The 17910-nt window shown below is 44.4% G+C and overlaps 1 protein-coding gene and 1 long non-coding RNA gene across 6 annotated transcripts in view; one reads left to right on the top strand and one right to left on the bottom strand.

The window, feature by feature from the left end:
• Window positions 1-10560, top strand: part of LOC121695061 — an 18473-nt gene extending 7913 nt beyond the window's left edge. Inside the window, exon 4 of the long non-coding RNA XR_006025991.1 lies at window positions 10548-10560. This is a non-coding gene — a long non-coding RNA (uncharacterized LOC121695061). The remainder of the gene's footprint in view (window positions 1-10547) is intronic.
• Window positions 1-17910, bottom strand: part of mybpc3 (myosin binding protein C3) — a 59562-nt gene that overhangs the window by 33827 nt on the left and 7825 nt on the right. For 3 of the 5 annotated variants that reach the window (XM_042075574.1, XM_042075577.1, XM_042075575.1), the window contains exons 2-15: window positions 17344-17613; window positions 15259-15462; window positions 14845-14874; window positions 14230-14307; window positions 12460-12608; window positions 12143-12260; window positions 11510-11558; window positions 8155-8214; window positions 5790-5816; window positions 4934-5100; window positions 4403-4535; window positions 3980-3982; window positions 2099-2223; window positions 1560-1665 (exon numbers count right to left, since the gene is read on the bottom strand). In XM_042075574.1, coding sequence (XP_041931508.1) covers window positions 1560-1665; window positions 2099-2223; window positions 3980-3982; window positions 4403-4535; window positions 4934-5100; window positions 5790-5816; window positions 8155-8214; window positions 11510-11558; window positions 12143-12260; window positions 12460-12608; window positions 14230-14307; window positions 14845-14874; window positions 15259-15462; window positions 17344-17613 — 1519 coding nt within the window. Of the gene's footprint in view, window positions 1-1559; window positions 1666-2098; window positions 2224-3979; window positions 3983-4402; window positions 4536-4933; window positions 5101-5789; window positions 5817-7580; window positions 7584-8154; window positions 8215-11509; window positions 11559-12142; window positions 12261-12459; window positions 12609-14229; window positions 14308-14844; window positions 14875-15258; window positions 15463-17343; window positions 17614-17910 lie in introns of all 5 variants that reach the window. The other 2 variants (XM_042075576.1, XM_042075578.1) reach the window with 2 other exon arrangements.

Here is a 17910-nt window from a genome sequence, read left to right as displayed (position 1 = left end):
TAATTCACTAATAACTCTAAAATTACTTTTAAAATAATTTTGTCCTGGCCTCGGCCATGGTGCGACTGGCTGGGGCACCTGCACCGTACGCCGGCGACCCGGGTTCGATTCCTGCCCCGTGGTCCTTTCCGGATCCCACCCACCTCTCTCTCCCACTCACTTCCTGTCATTCTCCACTGTCCTGTCTCATTAAAGGCATAAAAAGGCCAAACAAAATAAATAAAATAATGTTGTCCTTTCGACAGTAATATATATATAAGGGATAATGGACGACATAGCGTTCGACTAATTAACAGAAATGAATGCACGGTCGAGGTTCTAAAGCGGCCGACGCACAGCGGAGGGCCATTTAAACCTCGTCACTTATGCCCCTCTGGTTCTCACTCCTCGATTAGAGAACAGCTGTGGGATTGAGAAAATGACCAGAGCTCAGATTAGAAGCCCGGTCCACTCCCCACGGCTGCTGAGGCTGCAGGTGGTTTTGGATGCTGATGCCTGAGCGTATGTCACATCTCCCATGACAAAAAAAAAAACGAGGGGCTGGTCTTTTTGACGGCTATGCAGTATTTACATCCATAGATAAATATGGAAGCAAGGAGAAGCAAGCTGTGTCATCACCACTGACACAGTTATTACCATAGTAACCACAATGTCTATATGGTTAGAAAATCATTGCTATTTTCTAATAATTCACCATATGTATCTGGACAGCTATAAGCCAAGACAGCTGTCCTTAAAGCAAATGACAGTTTTAACCAAGGAGGCGAGAAACAAGCCAGACATTTCAGATGGATTAATGGGATAAGCCTACAAGCCACCTGGTTGGACCTGTTCAGGGCTGGCTGTGAGGAAGAAAGTTTCCCCAGTTTGTCATTCTGGCCGCCATAAAGCTGTGGTGACTTTCCTGCTCCACTAAAGGACACAGCGAGCGGAGGCGTTAAAAGGAAAGAGTGACCTTTTCCTAGCAGCGGTAATTTACAGCACTCGGGAGATATACAGCCTGCACCATGCCAGTGTACATGCGATAGCCTTCCTCCACCGAGCGGTATGCCGCGGTGTGTGTGTGTGTGTGTGTGTGTGTGTGTGTGGGGAGGTGCAGCTGGCTCAAGAGGCACACATGCCATCTGGTGGACAGGAAGAGAATGTCAGCTATGGAACCAGAGTGCTAGAGGTTCATGAATGGGAGTTCAGTTACAAACACATAGCGACCAATCAGCTCAGTCGTGTCACGTGTGCAGGTGCTCGTGCTCCGATGGTGGGTCTCTTTATTTACAGACCATGCTTGGATATTGGAGAATATTGGGCACACACACGTTTTCTTTAGATTTTTATGTGAGTGTGTGTGTGTGTGTACGTGTGTACGTGTGTAAGTGTGAGTGTGTGTGTGTGTTTGTTTTTGTGTGTGTGTGTGTGAGAGAGAGAGAGAGAGAGAGAGAGTGTGTGTGTATGTGTATGTGTGCGTGCGTGTGTGTGTGTGTGTGTATGTGTGTGTGTGTGTGTGTGTGTGTGTGTGTGTGTGTGTGTGTGCGCAGTCGCACGCGGGCGTAACAGTATTTTACCATTTGACGGTGGCTCCCTCCTCGGACACCTCACACATAAACTCCACCCTCTCCCCCTTCATCGCCATCTGGTCCTCCAGGTTCTGGAGAATGGTCACCGGAGGCTCTGGGAAAGACAAAGGGAAGAGAGAGACAGAGAGAGACAGAGAGAGACAGAGAGAGAGAGAGAGTTAAAGAGATAAAGGGGTGTCGAAGAGACATAAGAAAGAGACAGAAAGAGACAGAAAGAGAGCAAGAGAGAGACAGAGAGAGAGCGAGAGAGAGAGAGAGAGAAAGAGGGAGGACAAAAGACAAAAAGGAAGAGGCAGAGACAGTGGTGAAGATAGAAAGGCGGAGAGATAGGAACAGAGGGGATTCAGAAACAAGACACTAGACGCAGCGTGAATGCAGTAAGGAGGGCTGAGAGTGTAAACATATGAAGAAAAACACCTTAACAAAGTTCATCAGACACTTACATATTGGTGAATAAATTCCTCACCTCCCTGACATGTTATGTGTGCAAAAACCTGTGTATGTTCATCAGTATGCTGGTGTCTCACCTTTAACAAAGAGCTCAGTGACAGTCTTCTCTTCTCCAATTAGGCAGGTGTAAGCAGCATCGTCTGCCAATGAGCAGTGATTGATGGTCAGGTACCGCATGTTTCCCACACTCTCAAAGATGTACCTGTCGGACACGGACACGGACACGGACACACACACACACACACACACACACACACACACACACACACACACACACACACACACAGAGAGAGATGAAACAAACAGATTAGCCCCATAGTTCACCCATGCATACACATTATATGTAGCAACTGATAACAAAGTTAAGCATATTTATTGTGAAATGCATGTGTTAGTAAAATTAGTATGTGTAATTGTAACAGCCACACACACACACACACACACACACACACACACACACACACACACACACACACTTGCAGTTGTTCTACTGCTCAGCAGATGGGGACAGAAGCCAACTTTGAGGGCTCTGTCTGTTTGAGGAGAGGCAACACACATTTGCATGTTTAATCTTATCTTAAAATATTCTCTCTGTTAAACATCGACACCAGAACAACTCTGATCTTTACCAACTCCAAAGACATGTCTCAAATACTAAAAACAAAACTAACATCATTAGCCAATGTGAGATATCTGAACTTTGATTCCAAGCAAGACAGTGGACAGACGGAGCTTGTATTTAATTTTCTCTCCAGCTATCTCATCTCCACCTCAGATTAAAAGGAATATTCTGTGACTGAAGCTGAATTTAAATGTGTCCTTCGTGCCCTTGGAGTGCTTCCTCCTTGGGTTTGGATGTCATGGCAACAGCGGAATAGAGGGGTTATGACGTCAGACGGACGTAAATAGAGTCAGAGGGAGACAGACAGACATTCCGTTGGTCTCTCCTTCATGAAACATTGAAAGTGTTTACAGGGCTAATCGCTAACTGCTAAGCGCTCTGGTCCAACGGCGTAGATCACTTTCAGAGCACACACCACACCAGATAAAAAAGACTAGAAGAAAAATGAACTAAATGAACCGCAAGACAAGGTGTGTCCAAACGATGACGTGTTGCGACTGCAAACATGACCAGGTCACCATTTTGAGTATTCTGAGCCTGATCCTCTTCCCTCCCTCCCTCTCTCTCCTCTCTCTTTCTCCCTGTCTCCCTCCCTCTCTCCCTCCCTCTCTCTCTCTCTCTCTCTCTCTCTCCCTCTCTCTCACTAAAGGATATCTTGGAGTACTCAAAGTGAATAACAATACTAACATTCCTCCCCACCCTCTCCAGCTGAGGAATGGCACCAAATGTCACTCTGGCCCTTAATGGAAAACTGGCCTCAGTATTCTTATCTGTGGTGATAGGATCCCAGGAACCCGGGGCCACTTATCCCCCCCCCCTCTACTTCACCCCACGTCTGTCATGTCAGCAGGCTCTCTCCCATACAGTGCGCTCTGAGGAGGGGGGCTACAGAGGGCAGTGTGACAGGCTCTTAGCCGCTCTTATCTGGCCTGGGTGGGAGCCAGAGGGCCAACTCCCTCACTGTCTCGCTCACTGAACTGCACTGCGCACACACGTACATGTATACACACAGACAGACAGACAGACACACACACACACACACACACACACACACACACACACACACACACACACACACACACACCACACACACACGTACACACACACACACACACACTCTCTCTCTCTCTCTCTCTCTCTCTCTCTCTCATACACACACACACACACACACACACACACAAAGAAGCCACTCACTTGCTGGGGTTGACAGGGGACAGTCGTCACAGATATCCAGAGAACCACCGCCACACACAGGAGTCACCAGGCACCACAAGAGAGACAGGTCACATGGTCATCACAAGTAGACAGATGGAGTAGCATTTCATTTCACACATACTTGCTGTAAATTGAGACTAAAGTACTGTAGTGTTGAAAAGAAGTGTCTCTGATATGCTAGCGAGATTTACCAATTCCTTTACTCATTATATTCACAAAAATCTTTTTTGCTTACTATAACTTAATGAAGTGTGAGTTCTGAAGTTCTAAAGGCAGGGTTCTAAAGATAACTCAAGGAAGAGAGCTCTCTGTCGGAGTTCTAAGGTATAGAGATTCTGGGAGCTCTAAAGGCCAATGGCCACATTTGCGTCTTTTGACGCTCAAGAGATTGGAGTTCTAGATTTTGACGTCACTTGGCGCGCCTGTGGCCATTGGCCTTAAATTGTAGAGGATTAATGACGATTCTTCAACAGGACCAAATGGAGAGAGTTCACTTTTTTAGGAACACGTGGGCCTAGTAGGGCATTCTTTCCCCCACAGCTACCTTCCTGATTGTTGGATGGGCTGACCGTTCTTCAGCCATTTGACCTCAGCATTGGGGTCGGCCACCTCGACAGCCAGTTTGATCTTATGTCCCTTCTCCACCTGGTAGGCAGGGTCCATCCCTCTCAGGAAAGCTGAGGGGTCAGACATAAACTCCACATTAGCAAGGTTCAACACTCACTCACACACACACACACACACACACACACACACAAATGTTAGATTAAGCTAATTAAGCTTTCACTCTCTCACTGTCCCGTAACACTAACCTGTACTCTTAGATTCTTCCCCTTCTTGAACATGCTGCTATCTATTTACCTCTCTTATATTCTCCCTTTGACTCTCTCTCTCTCTCTGTGTGTTTCCTCTTTCCTCTCTCTCTCTCTGTCTCTCCTCTCACCTCTTCTCTCCCTCTCTCCTATAGAGAAAACACTAGTCTGTGTTTAAGCATGACATTATCTATCTATTTTTCCACTCTTCCTTGCATTCTCTCTCTCCCTCTCTCTCTCTCTCTCTCTGAGGTAGCACTGACCTGCGCTCTTCTTCTCCTCGGGCTTCTTCATCTTCTTCAGGCGCTTTAGCATGCCGCGCAAGTCGGTGATGCCATACTGGAAGGCGATCTTCTCGTACTCCGTGGGCGCGGCCTTCAGCAGGATGTCCCAGACATCAGTGTCCGACCCTTTCACGTTTTGCACGGCCCTGGCACAGGGACAGGGACAGGTCACTCACAGGGACAGTTCAACAACACCACATGTATGTTGCTGTGCAGAAAACCCTCCTTTTTTCTGGATATGATATCAATAAACCCTATCATTTCTGGACATGCCCTAATGCAAAGGCAGGATGGAAAACCTCAACCTTATTACAATTATATTTTTATCTTCATTTCGATACAGTACACAGGCGATATACAGGTGCAGGTACACAGGTGATATACAGGTGATATACAGTACAGGTGCACATGATGACTAAGCCCGATCATTCCTGATACAGGGCAGTCCTGTGTTCAGAGCATCTAGTAATTCACTACACAGTGCACTAGCCTATATGGTGAATAAACACCATCTTAAGGTGACTGGTACTTAGGACACTAGGAAGGAAGTGAGTAAGTGGATGTGCCACACACAGGGCTGTCTGAACATGTCCTATTTTCTGAAGACATCTGAAGGCTAAACAGCCTAGCTGGACATGTCCTATTTTCTGAAGACATCTGAAGGCTAAACAGCCTAGCTGGACATGTCCTATTTTCTGAAGACATCTGAAGGCTAAACAGCCTAGCTGGACATTTGGCACTTTCAGTTTAAATTTGAATTCAACCACACAACTCTACGCCACACATCACACACATCACACACATCGGGAGGAAGCAGAGGAGGGAGAACTCTTACCGCGGCGAAGCTTTTACAAAACTGCTGCTCTCATATAGATGCAGAAGCCACAAGCAGGGCAAGACAGACCGCAATGCGTTAATACACACCTTCAGAGAAATGCATACACACGTACATGTACACGTACACACAAACACGTACACACACACACACACAAACAAACACGTACACAGACACACGCACACACAAACACGTACACGTACACACACACAAACATACACTATACACCATACACTATGTGTACACTATATATACATAAGTACACATGCACACAGTACAGATACATACACACAAACATACACACATATAAAATATAGACAAACATATACTTTGCATACACAGGCACAAACTCACACACATGACATACATTTTAAAAGAGCACATAAAAACATCAGGTTTAATCTACAAGCACTTGTTAACAATGCATATGATCAGCCTGGCAATTACAACAACAGAAACTGTATGACACTAATTTAGCCTCATATAGTAGTGCAGAAGCTTTAATGACAAATAAACAATTTTCATAATTATCATCATTAGCTAATAATATAAGTTAACTGGTGCTAAAGCCCACGTAAGCAAAAGATCATTTTCAGTGGATCATAGTGGAGTAGGTGGCTTTAAATTCAACGAGTGTGTGGAAATTAATAATGCACATCAAGTGTAGCTGAGTAGAAAATAAGACATTGGCCTCACTGTGCTCAACTACTTCAGGAGGTGAATATAAAGTAGGGAAAATACACACACAGACACACACACACACACACACAATGGCACTGAGTGAGGTGGTGAAGGTGATGTATGAGTCACTGCAGTCAGGTGAATGACCTTTCCTAATGAGGAGCTTTGGTTTTCTCCTCAGACAGGTCAGTGTGTGAACACACACACACACAGAGAGAGAGAGATGAGGCAAAGAACACTGAATCCAAATAATCATTAATATTAGGGTTCTCTGTACAAAACCTTGGAATGTTTTTTTTCTGTATAAAACACTGTTCAAGCGAGGTTCTTGGTGGAACCTTTTGGTAAGCTATTGGTTTTGTATCAGATTACCCCAATTTCAATGTGGGAGTAAAAAGGCTTTCAAGGATACAAAAAAAAGAAGCTTTGTCCACTAACACAGGAGATTAAACTCATAAACTAAAACTCAGGAACACCAGACTCTCCCACCATAGAAGAATGATAGCCATAGTCAAAATGCTTTGGGTGGGATGGAAATATTGAGAATATAACATTCTGAAATATTTAAAATCTAAAAATAAGTTTTGCCTGCATCCCCATCAGTGTCAGATCTCGTATTTGCAGCTGTAACACACACTACTTTAGTACATGTGAGGGGTGGGTCAGCCACATATCGCATCAGACTCTGGAACATGTGGCCCAGACCTGAGCCAACATCTGGTCAACACCAGGCCAGTTGTGCCCCTGATGTGGTCCTGATGTGGCACTGTTACGGCCTTGATGCGGCCCTGATATGGCCATGATGCAGCCTTGTTACGGCCTTGATGCGGCCCTGATGTGGCCATGATGCAGCCTTGTTACAGCCCTGATTCAGCCTTGATGTGGCACTGTTACGGCCTTGATGCGGCCCTGATGTGGCACTGTTACGGCCTTGATGCGGCCCTGATGTGGCACTGTTACGGCCTTGACGCGGCCCTGATATGGCCATGATGCAGCCTTGATGTGGCCCTGATGTGGCTCACATCTGTTCCAGTATCTGCTGCTATCTGTGCCTCAGGTCACCATGCAGTAATGCCTGTGTGAGCCTGCAGCCTGAACTCAGCCACTTACTTTCTGTGATGTCCACAGCAGTCCAAGGAGGAGGAAGGAATTCAGGAAGTAAACAGCAAGTAAACAGGGGGCCAGAGGTCATTCTCATTCAATGTCACATGTTTGTCACATGTCTCATTATGAAAAGTTTCATATCATACTTCACATGAATAACTGGTCAGTATGGAAAAGTTATCATACAGCATGGATAAAAAAAACATCTTCAAGATTAGCTTTATTTAATTTCCCCGCTTATGAGTCATACATCCTAAACAACATCCAATTAAATACATTCAAGGATAGGAATTCTCATAATAAATGTTTTATGATGTATTCATGTCATAACACATTTCATTCAACATTAGCAGGTCACCACGAACAACATGAAACAGAGATACATTTGCATGATATGCTTCACTACGCTCATATGTTAAGCATATGTTTAATATGAAGGCTTCGTAGGCTATATATATATACCTATGTGTGTGTGTGTGTGTGTGTATGTATATATATATATATATATATATATATATATATATATATATATATATAGTCTATGTTATGCCCACATTGTAAATGGCAGGGTGGGACTGACCTTTTCTTGAGGATTGAGCTGAAGTCCAGTTCTCCAGCTTCCTCACTCCCATCAACGCTACTGCAGGGGAGACACGTCATCCAGAGCACACACTGTCAACACACACACTCATGGTGCTGAAAACACACACACACACACACACACACGCACACACACACGCGCACACACACACACACGCACACACACACACACACACATGCGCACACAGGCGCGCACACACACACACACACACACACACACACACACACACACACACACACACACAGACGCAGACACACACACACACACACACACACACACACACACACGCACACACACACACACACACAGACGCACACACACACACACACACACACACACACACACACACACACACACACACACACACACACACACCACAACACTTTGCAGGAATTAGCAGATTGATATAAAAGCTTACTAACAACCACCATATACAATACCAGGACAATATACAACACACTGACATATTATTACCTCACAGACCACTCTGACATTGATTAATTGTGACTATAGCTTTCTAGCATTGCTAAAAAGAATTTAGCAATAAAATATCAGTGTTTCAACTAAACACATGTAAGAACCTCTCTATGTGTAGATGTACACATACATAACAAAGAATGTTCATAAGAAAGATTGGACCTTAATCACATACTTTCCAGCATATGTTTTTCGGCTGTCTCCTGAAGATCATATACTTCTAATAAAATACCTAAATCCCATCAGGATGTGCTGTTGTGGCACTAACGAACACAGTCAAGTAACATAACTCCACAAGTTAAGTCAGAGTGGACATTCTGTCTACTGAATGTAAGAGACTTAAAATGCCCTCCTTTGAAAGGTTTACACTGGTCCTGTTTATGGGCTAGCTAGTATTATCACCATACTGGATGAAGGTCAGTCTTTGGTGTTCACCTATCAATCAGAGTCTGGATGTTCCAGCAGCAAGGCACATACCAAGACTCGGACTTTGAAATCCACACCAAGGACAAGAGCAGACGAAATGTTTTCCCTCTTTTAAAAGTTATTTTTAAAGGCATAGTGAAATAATTGCATGATGGTGTAATGTAAGTGTGTGTGTAGGGAGGGGGGGGTGTACTAATCTCCTCTCCATATTATGTGCTGTCTACTTAGTGGTGGTCAAGTTTATTTGTCTTTGGAAAGTCATGTGCAAATGAACACACCCTCTAAGGCCCATGGTATGAAGTTAAGAGTGTTTGAGTCAGTCATAGTGCACCACCTCCAGCATCCCCCAATGTCAATGTCTAAAGAGCGAAAGGTGCACTGTGCACTGCGACTACAGTGATTGTGTACCTTTACCAACAGCTTAGTCATATGGAGGGTGTGTCTGGAGGGCCCGCAGAATGGCGTGGGGTGAGAAGCACTGTCTTAAGGGTCCATTCAGGGTCCAACTGACACGCTTTTGTCACTTCCAAAACGCAAGTATATTCCTAAGTAGTGAGTGTTAAAAACATGCAAGGTGGACATTGTTTGTGTATGTGTTGTTGCTATGATACAGTACGTTATGCTTAGCTAAATAGCTAGCTCCCCGACAGGCATCTAAGCAACCACCCATTGTTGAGAAAAAAAAAAAAAACTTTGAGCACCTAGCGTTTTTAGAAGCCTTGCTTTTTTTTTGTGTGTCTCGCCACAGTCAGTTGCATCGTTCCGGAAGCAATTGATTTTGAATGCGTAGTTTGAGGTGATAAAAGCGTGTCAGTGTGAACGCCGCCTGATACATGACCAGTGGGCCTGAGGGCTCGCACTAACACTCACACCGCTAGGACTGTGTTTGTGCAGACAGGCTTCACCGTTTCCGTCAAAGGCACGAGCAGCTCTCAGAGAACAGGGCTCTGAGCTTCAACAGGAGAACAACATCCATACTGTAGATACTGTGTGCACACACACAACTAAAATGTATTTGGAATTCATATTAAGTCATAGTAATACTAATGTGATAGTATTATGATAAATTACTATAGTTTGATAGTAATGAGAGTTGAAACTGATGATGATTGAAGCTTTCTTATAAGCTCTGAGGGGCTCACACTAATGTTTTGAATCAAGGTCAGAACAACTTCAATCGTTCAATAGAACTTCAACTTCAATTGTTTTCCTGGAATATCTTCAAAGGGTAGTTGTGCGTCAGACTGAGGCATTCGTTCTCTTTGTTAAATGTCTCTGACTTTTTTTTTAAAAAAACAATCTCAGAGCCAGTCTCTCTCAGTGCTGCTGCAGTGCCTTGTCCGAGAAAACCAGCGAAGAGGAACATAGTCACATGTATCTGAGGTCATCTGGGTCTGTTCACCCAGAGTAGGAGAGAGAAAGAGAAAGAGCTGAAGATTATAGACAAGAAAGAAAGCAATAATCAAGAGAGACAGGAGGAGGAATGAATGAATGAATTGATGGATGGATGAAAATGAATGAAAATAATGAATGAAAAGTTGCAAAGATATAAAGAGAGGATGAAAGAGAGTAAGGCAAGAGGGATGAAAGGGAGGGAGGGAGGGAGGGATGAGAGGCCGGAGAGAGAGAAGAGGCCGAACAGACGCCGCAGCTGAGACCCATAGACCTCTGGATGTGTAAAATGCTCCCTGACGTTGCAACAAACTGCCTCAGTACCTTCCAACTCCAGCCTTCTTTTTCCCTGCTGCACTTGTACTCCTGATAAAGTTTCACAAGTTCCACAGCGTTACAATCCATTATGGAAACACACAGATGGATTTCTAAACAGTCGCATATCTTTAATATTGATTATGAATTTAGAAGCCCTGTTGTAACCTCAGAAAGACTGTGGAAACAAATTCAGCAGATGTTAGAGAAATACATCAGATAAGCCCAGACATTCAGGCAGGAACAGACCTCCTCACATTCAGTGAGAAAAGGGTGGGGCCCTAGTAATCAGTGCTGGTTTTACCCCAAGTCCAACGCCCCTGACTGTCTTTCACCTTCAGTGAGAAAAGTACACCTGTGAACTAACTGCCTTTCACAACTCTCTATATTCCCTGTTCACTTTTTTCCATTTTCAATCCCTTACATCCTCTCTCTTTCTCTCTCTCTCTCTCACACACACGCACACTCTCACAAAAGCTCTCACAAGGTCACACACACACATACACACACACACACACACACACACACACACACACACACACACACACACACTGTCTTTCTATCTTGTTTTTCCCCACAGTAATCAGAGTGTACTAGCTGCTGTAAACCGTACTGGAACAGTCGTCATGGAAAAACAGTAGCAAGTGCTCTGAGCTCTGAAAAGCCATCATCACATGACATATCAGCTTTCCTTGTGCCTCTCAATAAGGATTTACAAACTTACGTGCGTCTGAAGGCGGCACGGATATCAAACTCCTCCGCTGCCCGAGCCTCTGGAGAAGCAAACAGGTGGAATCAGGAAATCACACGTACAATTCATCACGCCACAACTGATGCAGAAAACTTATGTTTATGCCAATTGATAGTTTGGAAATTTGGAAAGCTGAATAATGGTTAATGGCGAATTACGTTTTTCTTCTCAAAAGATGTCACATGTAATGCTTCCCCTGTTCGTCTGCTTTGCAAGTCAACCAACAAACATTTGCTAATCTGATTCTTGCTATAGTTGAATGGCAAGACTCATTACATTTGCTGATCTGATTCTTGCTATAGTTAAATGGTAAGACTCATTACATTTGCTGATCTGATTCTTGCTATAGTTGAATGGTAAGACTCATTACATTTGCTGATCTGATTCTTGCTATAGTTGAATGGTAAGACTCATTACATTTGCTGATCTGATTCTTGCTATAGTTGAATGGTAAGACTCATTACATTTGCTGATCTGATTCTTGCTATAGTTGAATGGTAAGACTCATTACATTTGCTGATCTGATTCTTGCTATAGTTGAATTGTAAGACTCTGTCGTTTTGGTTTCTTTTGTTTTCCTGATTTATTCCTAGCAGATGTGCTCACCATGTACAGTCAAGTCAAAGTTGCAGCTGTCAAACTTGTCTCTTGATGTCACCTCACACCTGTAGCTTCCGGCAAAGCTGGGTTTGGCAGCGATGACCTGCATCTCAAAAGTATACACCTGCAAGAATAGCATATTTACCGTATAAATAACATTCACTAGATGACTCTTCTGCTTTACTGAATTACATCATCATCCACATAATACACTGTCACACCCCAACATTCCCTCCCTCTCTCTTTCTGTCTTTCTCTCTCTCTCTCACACACACACACACACACACACACACACACACACACACACACACACACACACACACCTTTGTATTGCGGTCATAGAGCTCCTTGAGCTGCAGGTGTTTGCCGGACTTGCTGGCCAAGTCCATCCATTTCCCTTTGATCCACTTGACCGTGGGTTTCTTCAGGAGGGAGGCAGCGTTCACCTTGGCCACAAACGTGATGTTCTCACCTGGACAGGTAAGGACAATAAAAACCACAGATACACATATTTTGGAGAATGTTGCTTCCATGTTATGGCCAGAAAGCAAAGTTCACTTCTTAGTATGACAATTTTAGTTTCATCCAACAGCCAATACTTTTTATATATTTACCACGTGCAAGTGGGTGTAATATAGGATTTAAGAATATTATATACTGTGTGATTATGTGTTCTATTACAGTTTTTCTCAGTCACTTTGGTGCATTTCTCATATCATTATGAACATTTGCACAACAGTTAGTGCATTTCTCAAAATACTTTGTTTATGCATCAAAAGCAAATATTTATACCAATTAAACTGTCAGTGCAATCAAAATGACTGGCACCATTGTTTATGTCAAAACAGTCACTGTTTGGTCTTGTTGTCAATGTGACAGTTTACTCTGTAAGTATTTTCTAATGAACAATGTGCAAGGCAACACTATTTTCTACTTCAAAACTACAAAATTACACATTATTGTGTGTGGAGAGGGTTGATTGGATGATTGCAAGACAGTGGATATTTTTTTTAAAAAAATCTGTTGACAGACAAAGATAAAATAAGGCCAATTTGTTGCAATTGAAGTTGCATGGATGTACAAAAGCATTGCTATGTGTTCATGATGGTGAAAAAAAGTGCTTTAATGATGTGCACAAGTGATGAGATGATATGGAGTCTGAACAAACAGTATTGAGAATGTCAATTCTGATCTAAGAAATCCGGCATAGCAACTGAAAAAAACTGTAATGCTAAGAGACAAAATTTGAAACACAATAACATCTTATTCCTCTCTTCTGTCCTCTCTTTGTCCACTTTCTTCATTGAACTATAAGCACAAACTAGGAGCCTATAGCAGGTTTTACATGAATGTCATACATCATTTCACAGATGTACTGTATCTAGTAAGAATGTTGAATAACAAGACACATGTTGAATACACTCTATATTGCAGTCCAGGGGCGCTTCTAGAAAGTGTTGGCCCTATGATAGACAATAATATTATATTATATATTATATATTATCGGGGGGGGGGGGGGGGGGGGGGGGCGCTCTCTGGGGGCCCCCATTCAGTGCTGGGCCCTTAGAATCATCCTAACCCCCCCCCCCACACACACACACACACACACACACCACAGCGGCGCCCCTGTCGCTGTCTCTCTTATTGCTGCGGAGCCTGTTGACACACAATCCAGGTTTGTAATATAACAACTTGTATACACAAGCCCTTACCAACATACTTGGAATAAACACCAGCTCTTACAGTGCCAAGCTACACTGAAAAAAGTGGCTGAAGCAGAACGTTCCCAAAGCATACGCTGCAACAACACGTCTGGCTACATCAGGCATGAAACCGGTGTGCGTGCTTCCGTCCAAACGGAATTATGTGCTCAGGACTCTTTGCTCAGCATTATCAATGACCCCCATGTGTGACCTATGACATCTCCAGGGCAGGCTTGTGCAAAATTCCAGAATTGAATTGAAACTGGCTCCTAAATTCCAATTCAATTCTAGAATTTCACTTGCATTTCAATTGAGGTAGCAAACACAAATCAGAATTGCAATTCGAATTGTGCACAACCCTGCTCCAGGAGTGGCTTGACTGTGACTCACCCACTGTGACATCCGCACTCTGAGGCTTCTCTGTGAACAGCCCAGTAAGGTCCTGCCGAGTGTCCACAGATCCTCGCCCTGAGGGGACGGACAGACAGAGAGACCGACAGACAGAGAGGCAGAGAGTGAGAGAGATAGACAGTGACACAGAGAGACAGAGACAGAGACACAGGACAAACCGAGACAGAAGCACAGACGGACAGATAGACAGAGAGACAGACAGACAGATGGGACACAAAGACAGGTCATGAGAGAAAGAGTGCGACAAGCAGGGAAATAGGTGTTTGATCATTAATGTGAAATACACTGAGGGTGATTTTCATGCATGCACTCCAGATGTGTCTGGATTTCTCATAATGAATGCATTCCAGATGTGTCTGGATTTCTCATAATGAATGCATTCCAGATGTCTCTAAATGTCTCCTGTATACATTCCAGAGGCGGTTAGACTTCTAATATATGCACTCCATCTGGGATTAAACTTCTTAGATTATATGACGTCCTGATGTGTGAATAGTATTCAGCTCATGTACTGTATCAACTCCTGCTGTGTCTAGCGTTCTTGCACGGTGTGACAGCCTGAGGTGTCTGCACACAGCTCCAGTGGTGACTTACGTTCAGCATTTGGGTCCAAAGACTGGTGCCCTGAAACAGAGAGAGACAGACAGACAGACAGACAGACAGACAGAGTCAGTGACACACAAACAGAGACACAGCAAGTCAGTGAGACATCAGTGCACTGTATCAGGACACTGAGAGGTGTCAGTTATCATATACCTTGTTGCTGTCAACTATATTTTTAAATAACCATAAATGTGTTGGCCAATCTTAATATAACTATAAATGTTTTTTGCCAATCTTAATGTTTTCGGAAGTTACTTTGGACAAAAGTATCTGCTAAACACTATTCTGCATCTAGGGCCCTATCTTCAATTCATGTATTCATGTTTAGATCTTATTGTTATTTGCCATGTCTGTTTGTTGTGAGTAAACTCCTGACATCTCCAGCCTTCCCCAGCGGTAACTCACGGTCAGTAATGGGGTCCGGGCCGTGGCCGTTGGTCTCTGGGGCAGGGGCAGTTGGGGGGCCAGATTCAGGAGCAGCTGGAGCCTCCGTGGGGGCAGCTGGCTCTGGAGCTGCCCCATCAGCCGGGGCATCTGCTGGGGGAGGGGCAGCATCAGCAGCGGGAGCAGGAGCTGGGTCTGGAGCAGGGGCAGCCACCTTCTTCAACACTGGACAACAAATGGAACGTTCCAGTCAGAACACTGCCACGGAATGTTAGTGTCAGAACTGGAATGTTAGAATGTTCCAGTCAGAACACTGCCTCAGAATGTTCCTGTCAGCTCTGGAATGTTAGCGTGTGCCAGACAGAACCAGAGAGGGTTGAAACCAACATAGACTGTATAAAAAGGTTGAAGCGGATCTTTGAATTTAATTAAGGATCTTTGACAGAACACTGTCTACTGTTCAGTAAACCAAATTCCAGCTCTGCACTGCCCAGACAGTAATTGAAAAGAATGACTTTAGGACAGGACTCCATCCAATAAACTCCATTGGACTCCATCCAATAAACACCAACAGACAGACTGATGGTGCACACTGACCCAACTGTTGGTGTTTGTTGGGACAGTGATCAAGCACTTTAACATTCTGATTCAGTATTCAAATTTGGATTGTTTTCACCGGAACGGTTTCAATAATGGGGTCATGTAATGTGTCAGAAACACAGGGTTAAACCATTTCTAAGGCAGAGGACCACCATAGTGTTTGATAAGAAATCTGACCTTCAGGTGGTTTAGGACAAAGCCCATTGCAAGCGCTAGCCCACTGAGTGAAATATCAAGAAACAAAAATCATTTGTCAATGTTTGCTATATGAGAAACAGTGCAAAGTGGTGCAGCAAATGCTCTGACAATGTGAACAGTGAAGTGATAGCAATTATCAAGCAACATAAAGCAGCTTTTTGGGTGTGATGTGATTGAAGTGTGGTGTAGAGTGAAACTATTGCTCACTGCACCCTGGGATTCACATTATCCCAGCTGGGGTGTATCGTAACTTGAGTAGCTCGAGTCCCATGTCCCCTCTGGTGAGCTTGCTGTGTCCATGGCTAATTTAATATCCACAAAGCTGACCGCTAGTTTGGATTCTAGCCCTGTGCCTCACACACTCACCATAAATCCTTTAATGGCTCTCCTGGTGCAGGTTAATGGAGGGACCTGCCCCAATAAAAACCGAGCAGCAGTGTCTGGCCTAATGCCTGTCTGACCGCCCGCCTGCTCGCTCGCTCGCCTGCCCTCGTGTGCTGCTGTGCTTTATCTCATGCCATGGCCCCCAGAGAGAATGCTGCCCTTGTTTACGCTGGTTTATCTCATCGCCAAGCCGACAGGCTTTATCGGCTGTCAGCCTCAGTCGCTGGCAGGTCCCCTGGCTCTGAGGCTCAGCCAAGGCTTCCGACCAGGAAACATCCGCTCACTATGCCGGGGTGAAGGTCACCAACACCGGGAGAGCGACGGCCTACCCATCAGCAGCCCCAGAATAACCCTTACGAAAAAGAGCTATTAGTAAAACTGTGGTGGTACTGTATAATACTTCTAGTGTTCCTATAGTCTTATAGCACTTCTATAGTGTGTAGTATGTATCTATAGTATTCCTATAAGATTACTAAATATTTTGTCCCAAAATACTATAAGATTCCTATAATCCTTTTTTGTAAGGCCTGGAAAAGCAATGGCCTATCAGTAGCCCTCAGAATCATTCTCAGACAGACTTCAATACTGGTGGCCATTTTATCTCCAGACCTAGCACAACTCTGACATATTTCCGCAATTACACAAGTACGGTATCTGTCTGGTGAGAAAAGCCAGAAGGAAAAGTGCCACAGTGCTGTGCTGTGATTGGTTAAAGCAGGTGATGACAGATGGAGTAAGTCACGTGATTGGCTGAAACAGACAGTGGCAATCAGTGATTGGTTAAACAGTCAAAAAGTAAAACCGTAATCACACCCTGTGAAGTGGAACAGTGCCGAGGTGAAGTGATTGGTCAGAATATCCGTGAGCACTCCACTGAGGGTCACAAGTGAGAGGTCAGGGCGGCTCACTCTGACCCGAACCCACCTTCCGGTTCCTTTATCTTTAGTTCAAATTTGACCTTTGACGCTGCCGCGATAACACAGTAACCCCCTGCGTCCTCCATGGCCACATCTTTTATGGTCAGCGAGTGCTTGCCGGTCTCTGCCTTGATCTCATACTTGTCGCTGGTGGCGAGGTCTTTGCCGTCCTTCTGCCAGCGCACTTTAGCGTCGGGCTTCTCGGTCTCGGCCTCGAAGATGGCGGCGACGCCGAGCACGCCTATGTAGGTCTTGGGTTTCTTAGTGAAGGCCGACACTAAGGGGAACAGAGTGGGTCAGCACCAGGGATGAAATCCTGCCAGGGCGTGTCAGAAGGCCTCACAAGAGGCTAACACAGAGGGAATAGGCTCACTGCAGCCTGCCTCAGGGTTGTTTGGAAAATAAAAATAAATGTCTCTATAAACTGGACACAATTATCCACATAAAGCATTTTCATGACAGCAAAACATCTACTGTACCACCCCCACATACAGTAGTACCGGTAGTGCTCTCTAACACATCATGTCGTTCTACAGTCATTACACCATTATAATGCCTGTCATAATATGTTCAT

Source organism: Alosa sapidissima, chromosome 20 (genome assembly GCF_018492685.1).
Source record: "Alosa sapidissima isolate fAloSap1 chromosome 20, fAloSap1.pri, whole genome shotgun sequence".
Lineage (NCBI taxonomy): Eukaryota > Metazoa > Chordata > Actinopteri > Clupeiformes > Clupeidae > Alosa > Alosa sapidissima.
This window is presented reverse-complemented; position numbering and strand designations above follow the sequence as displayed.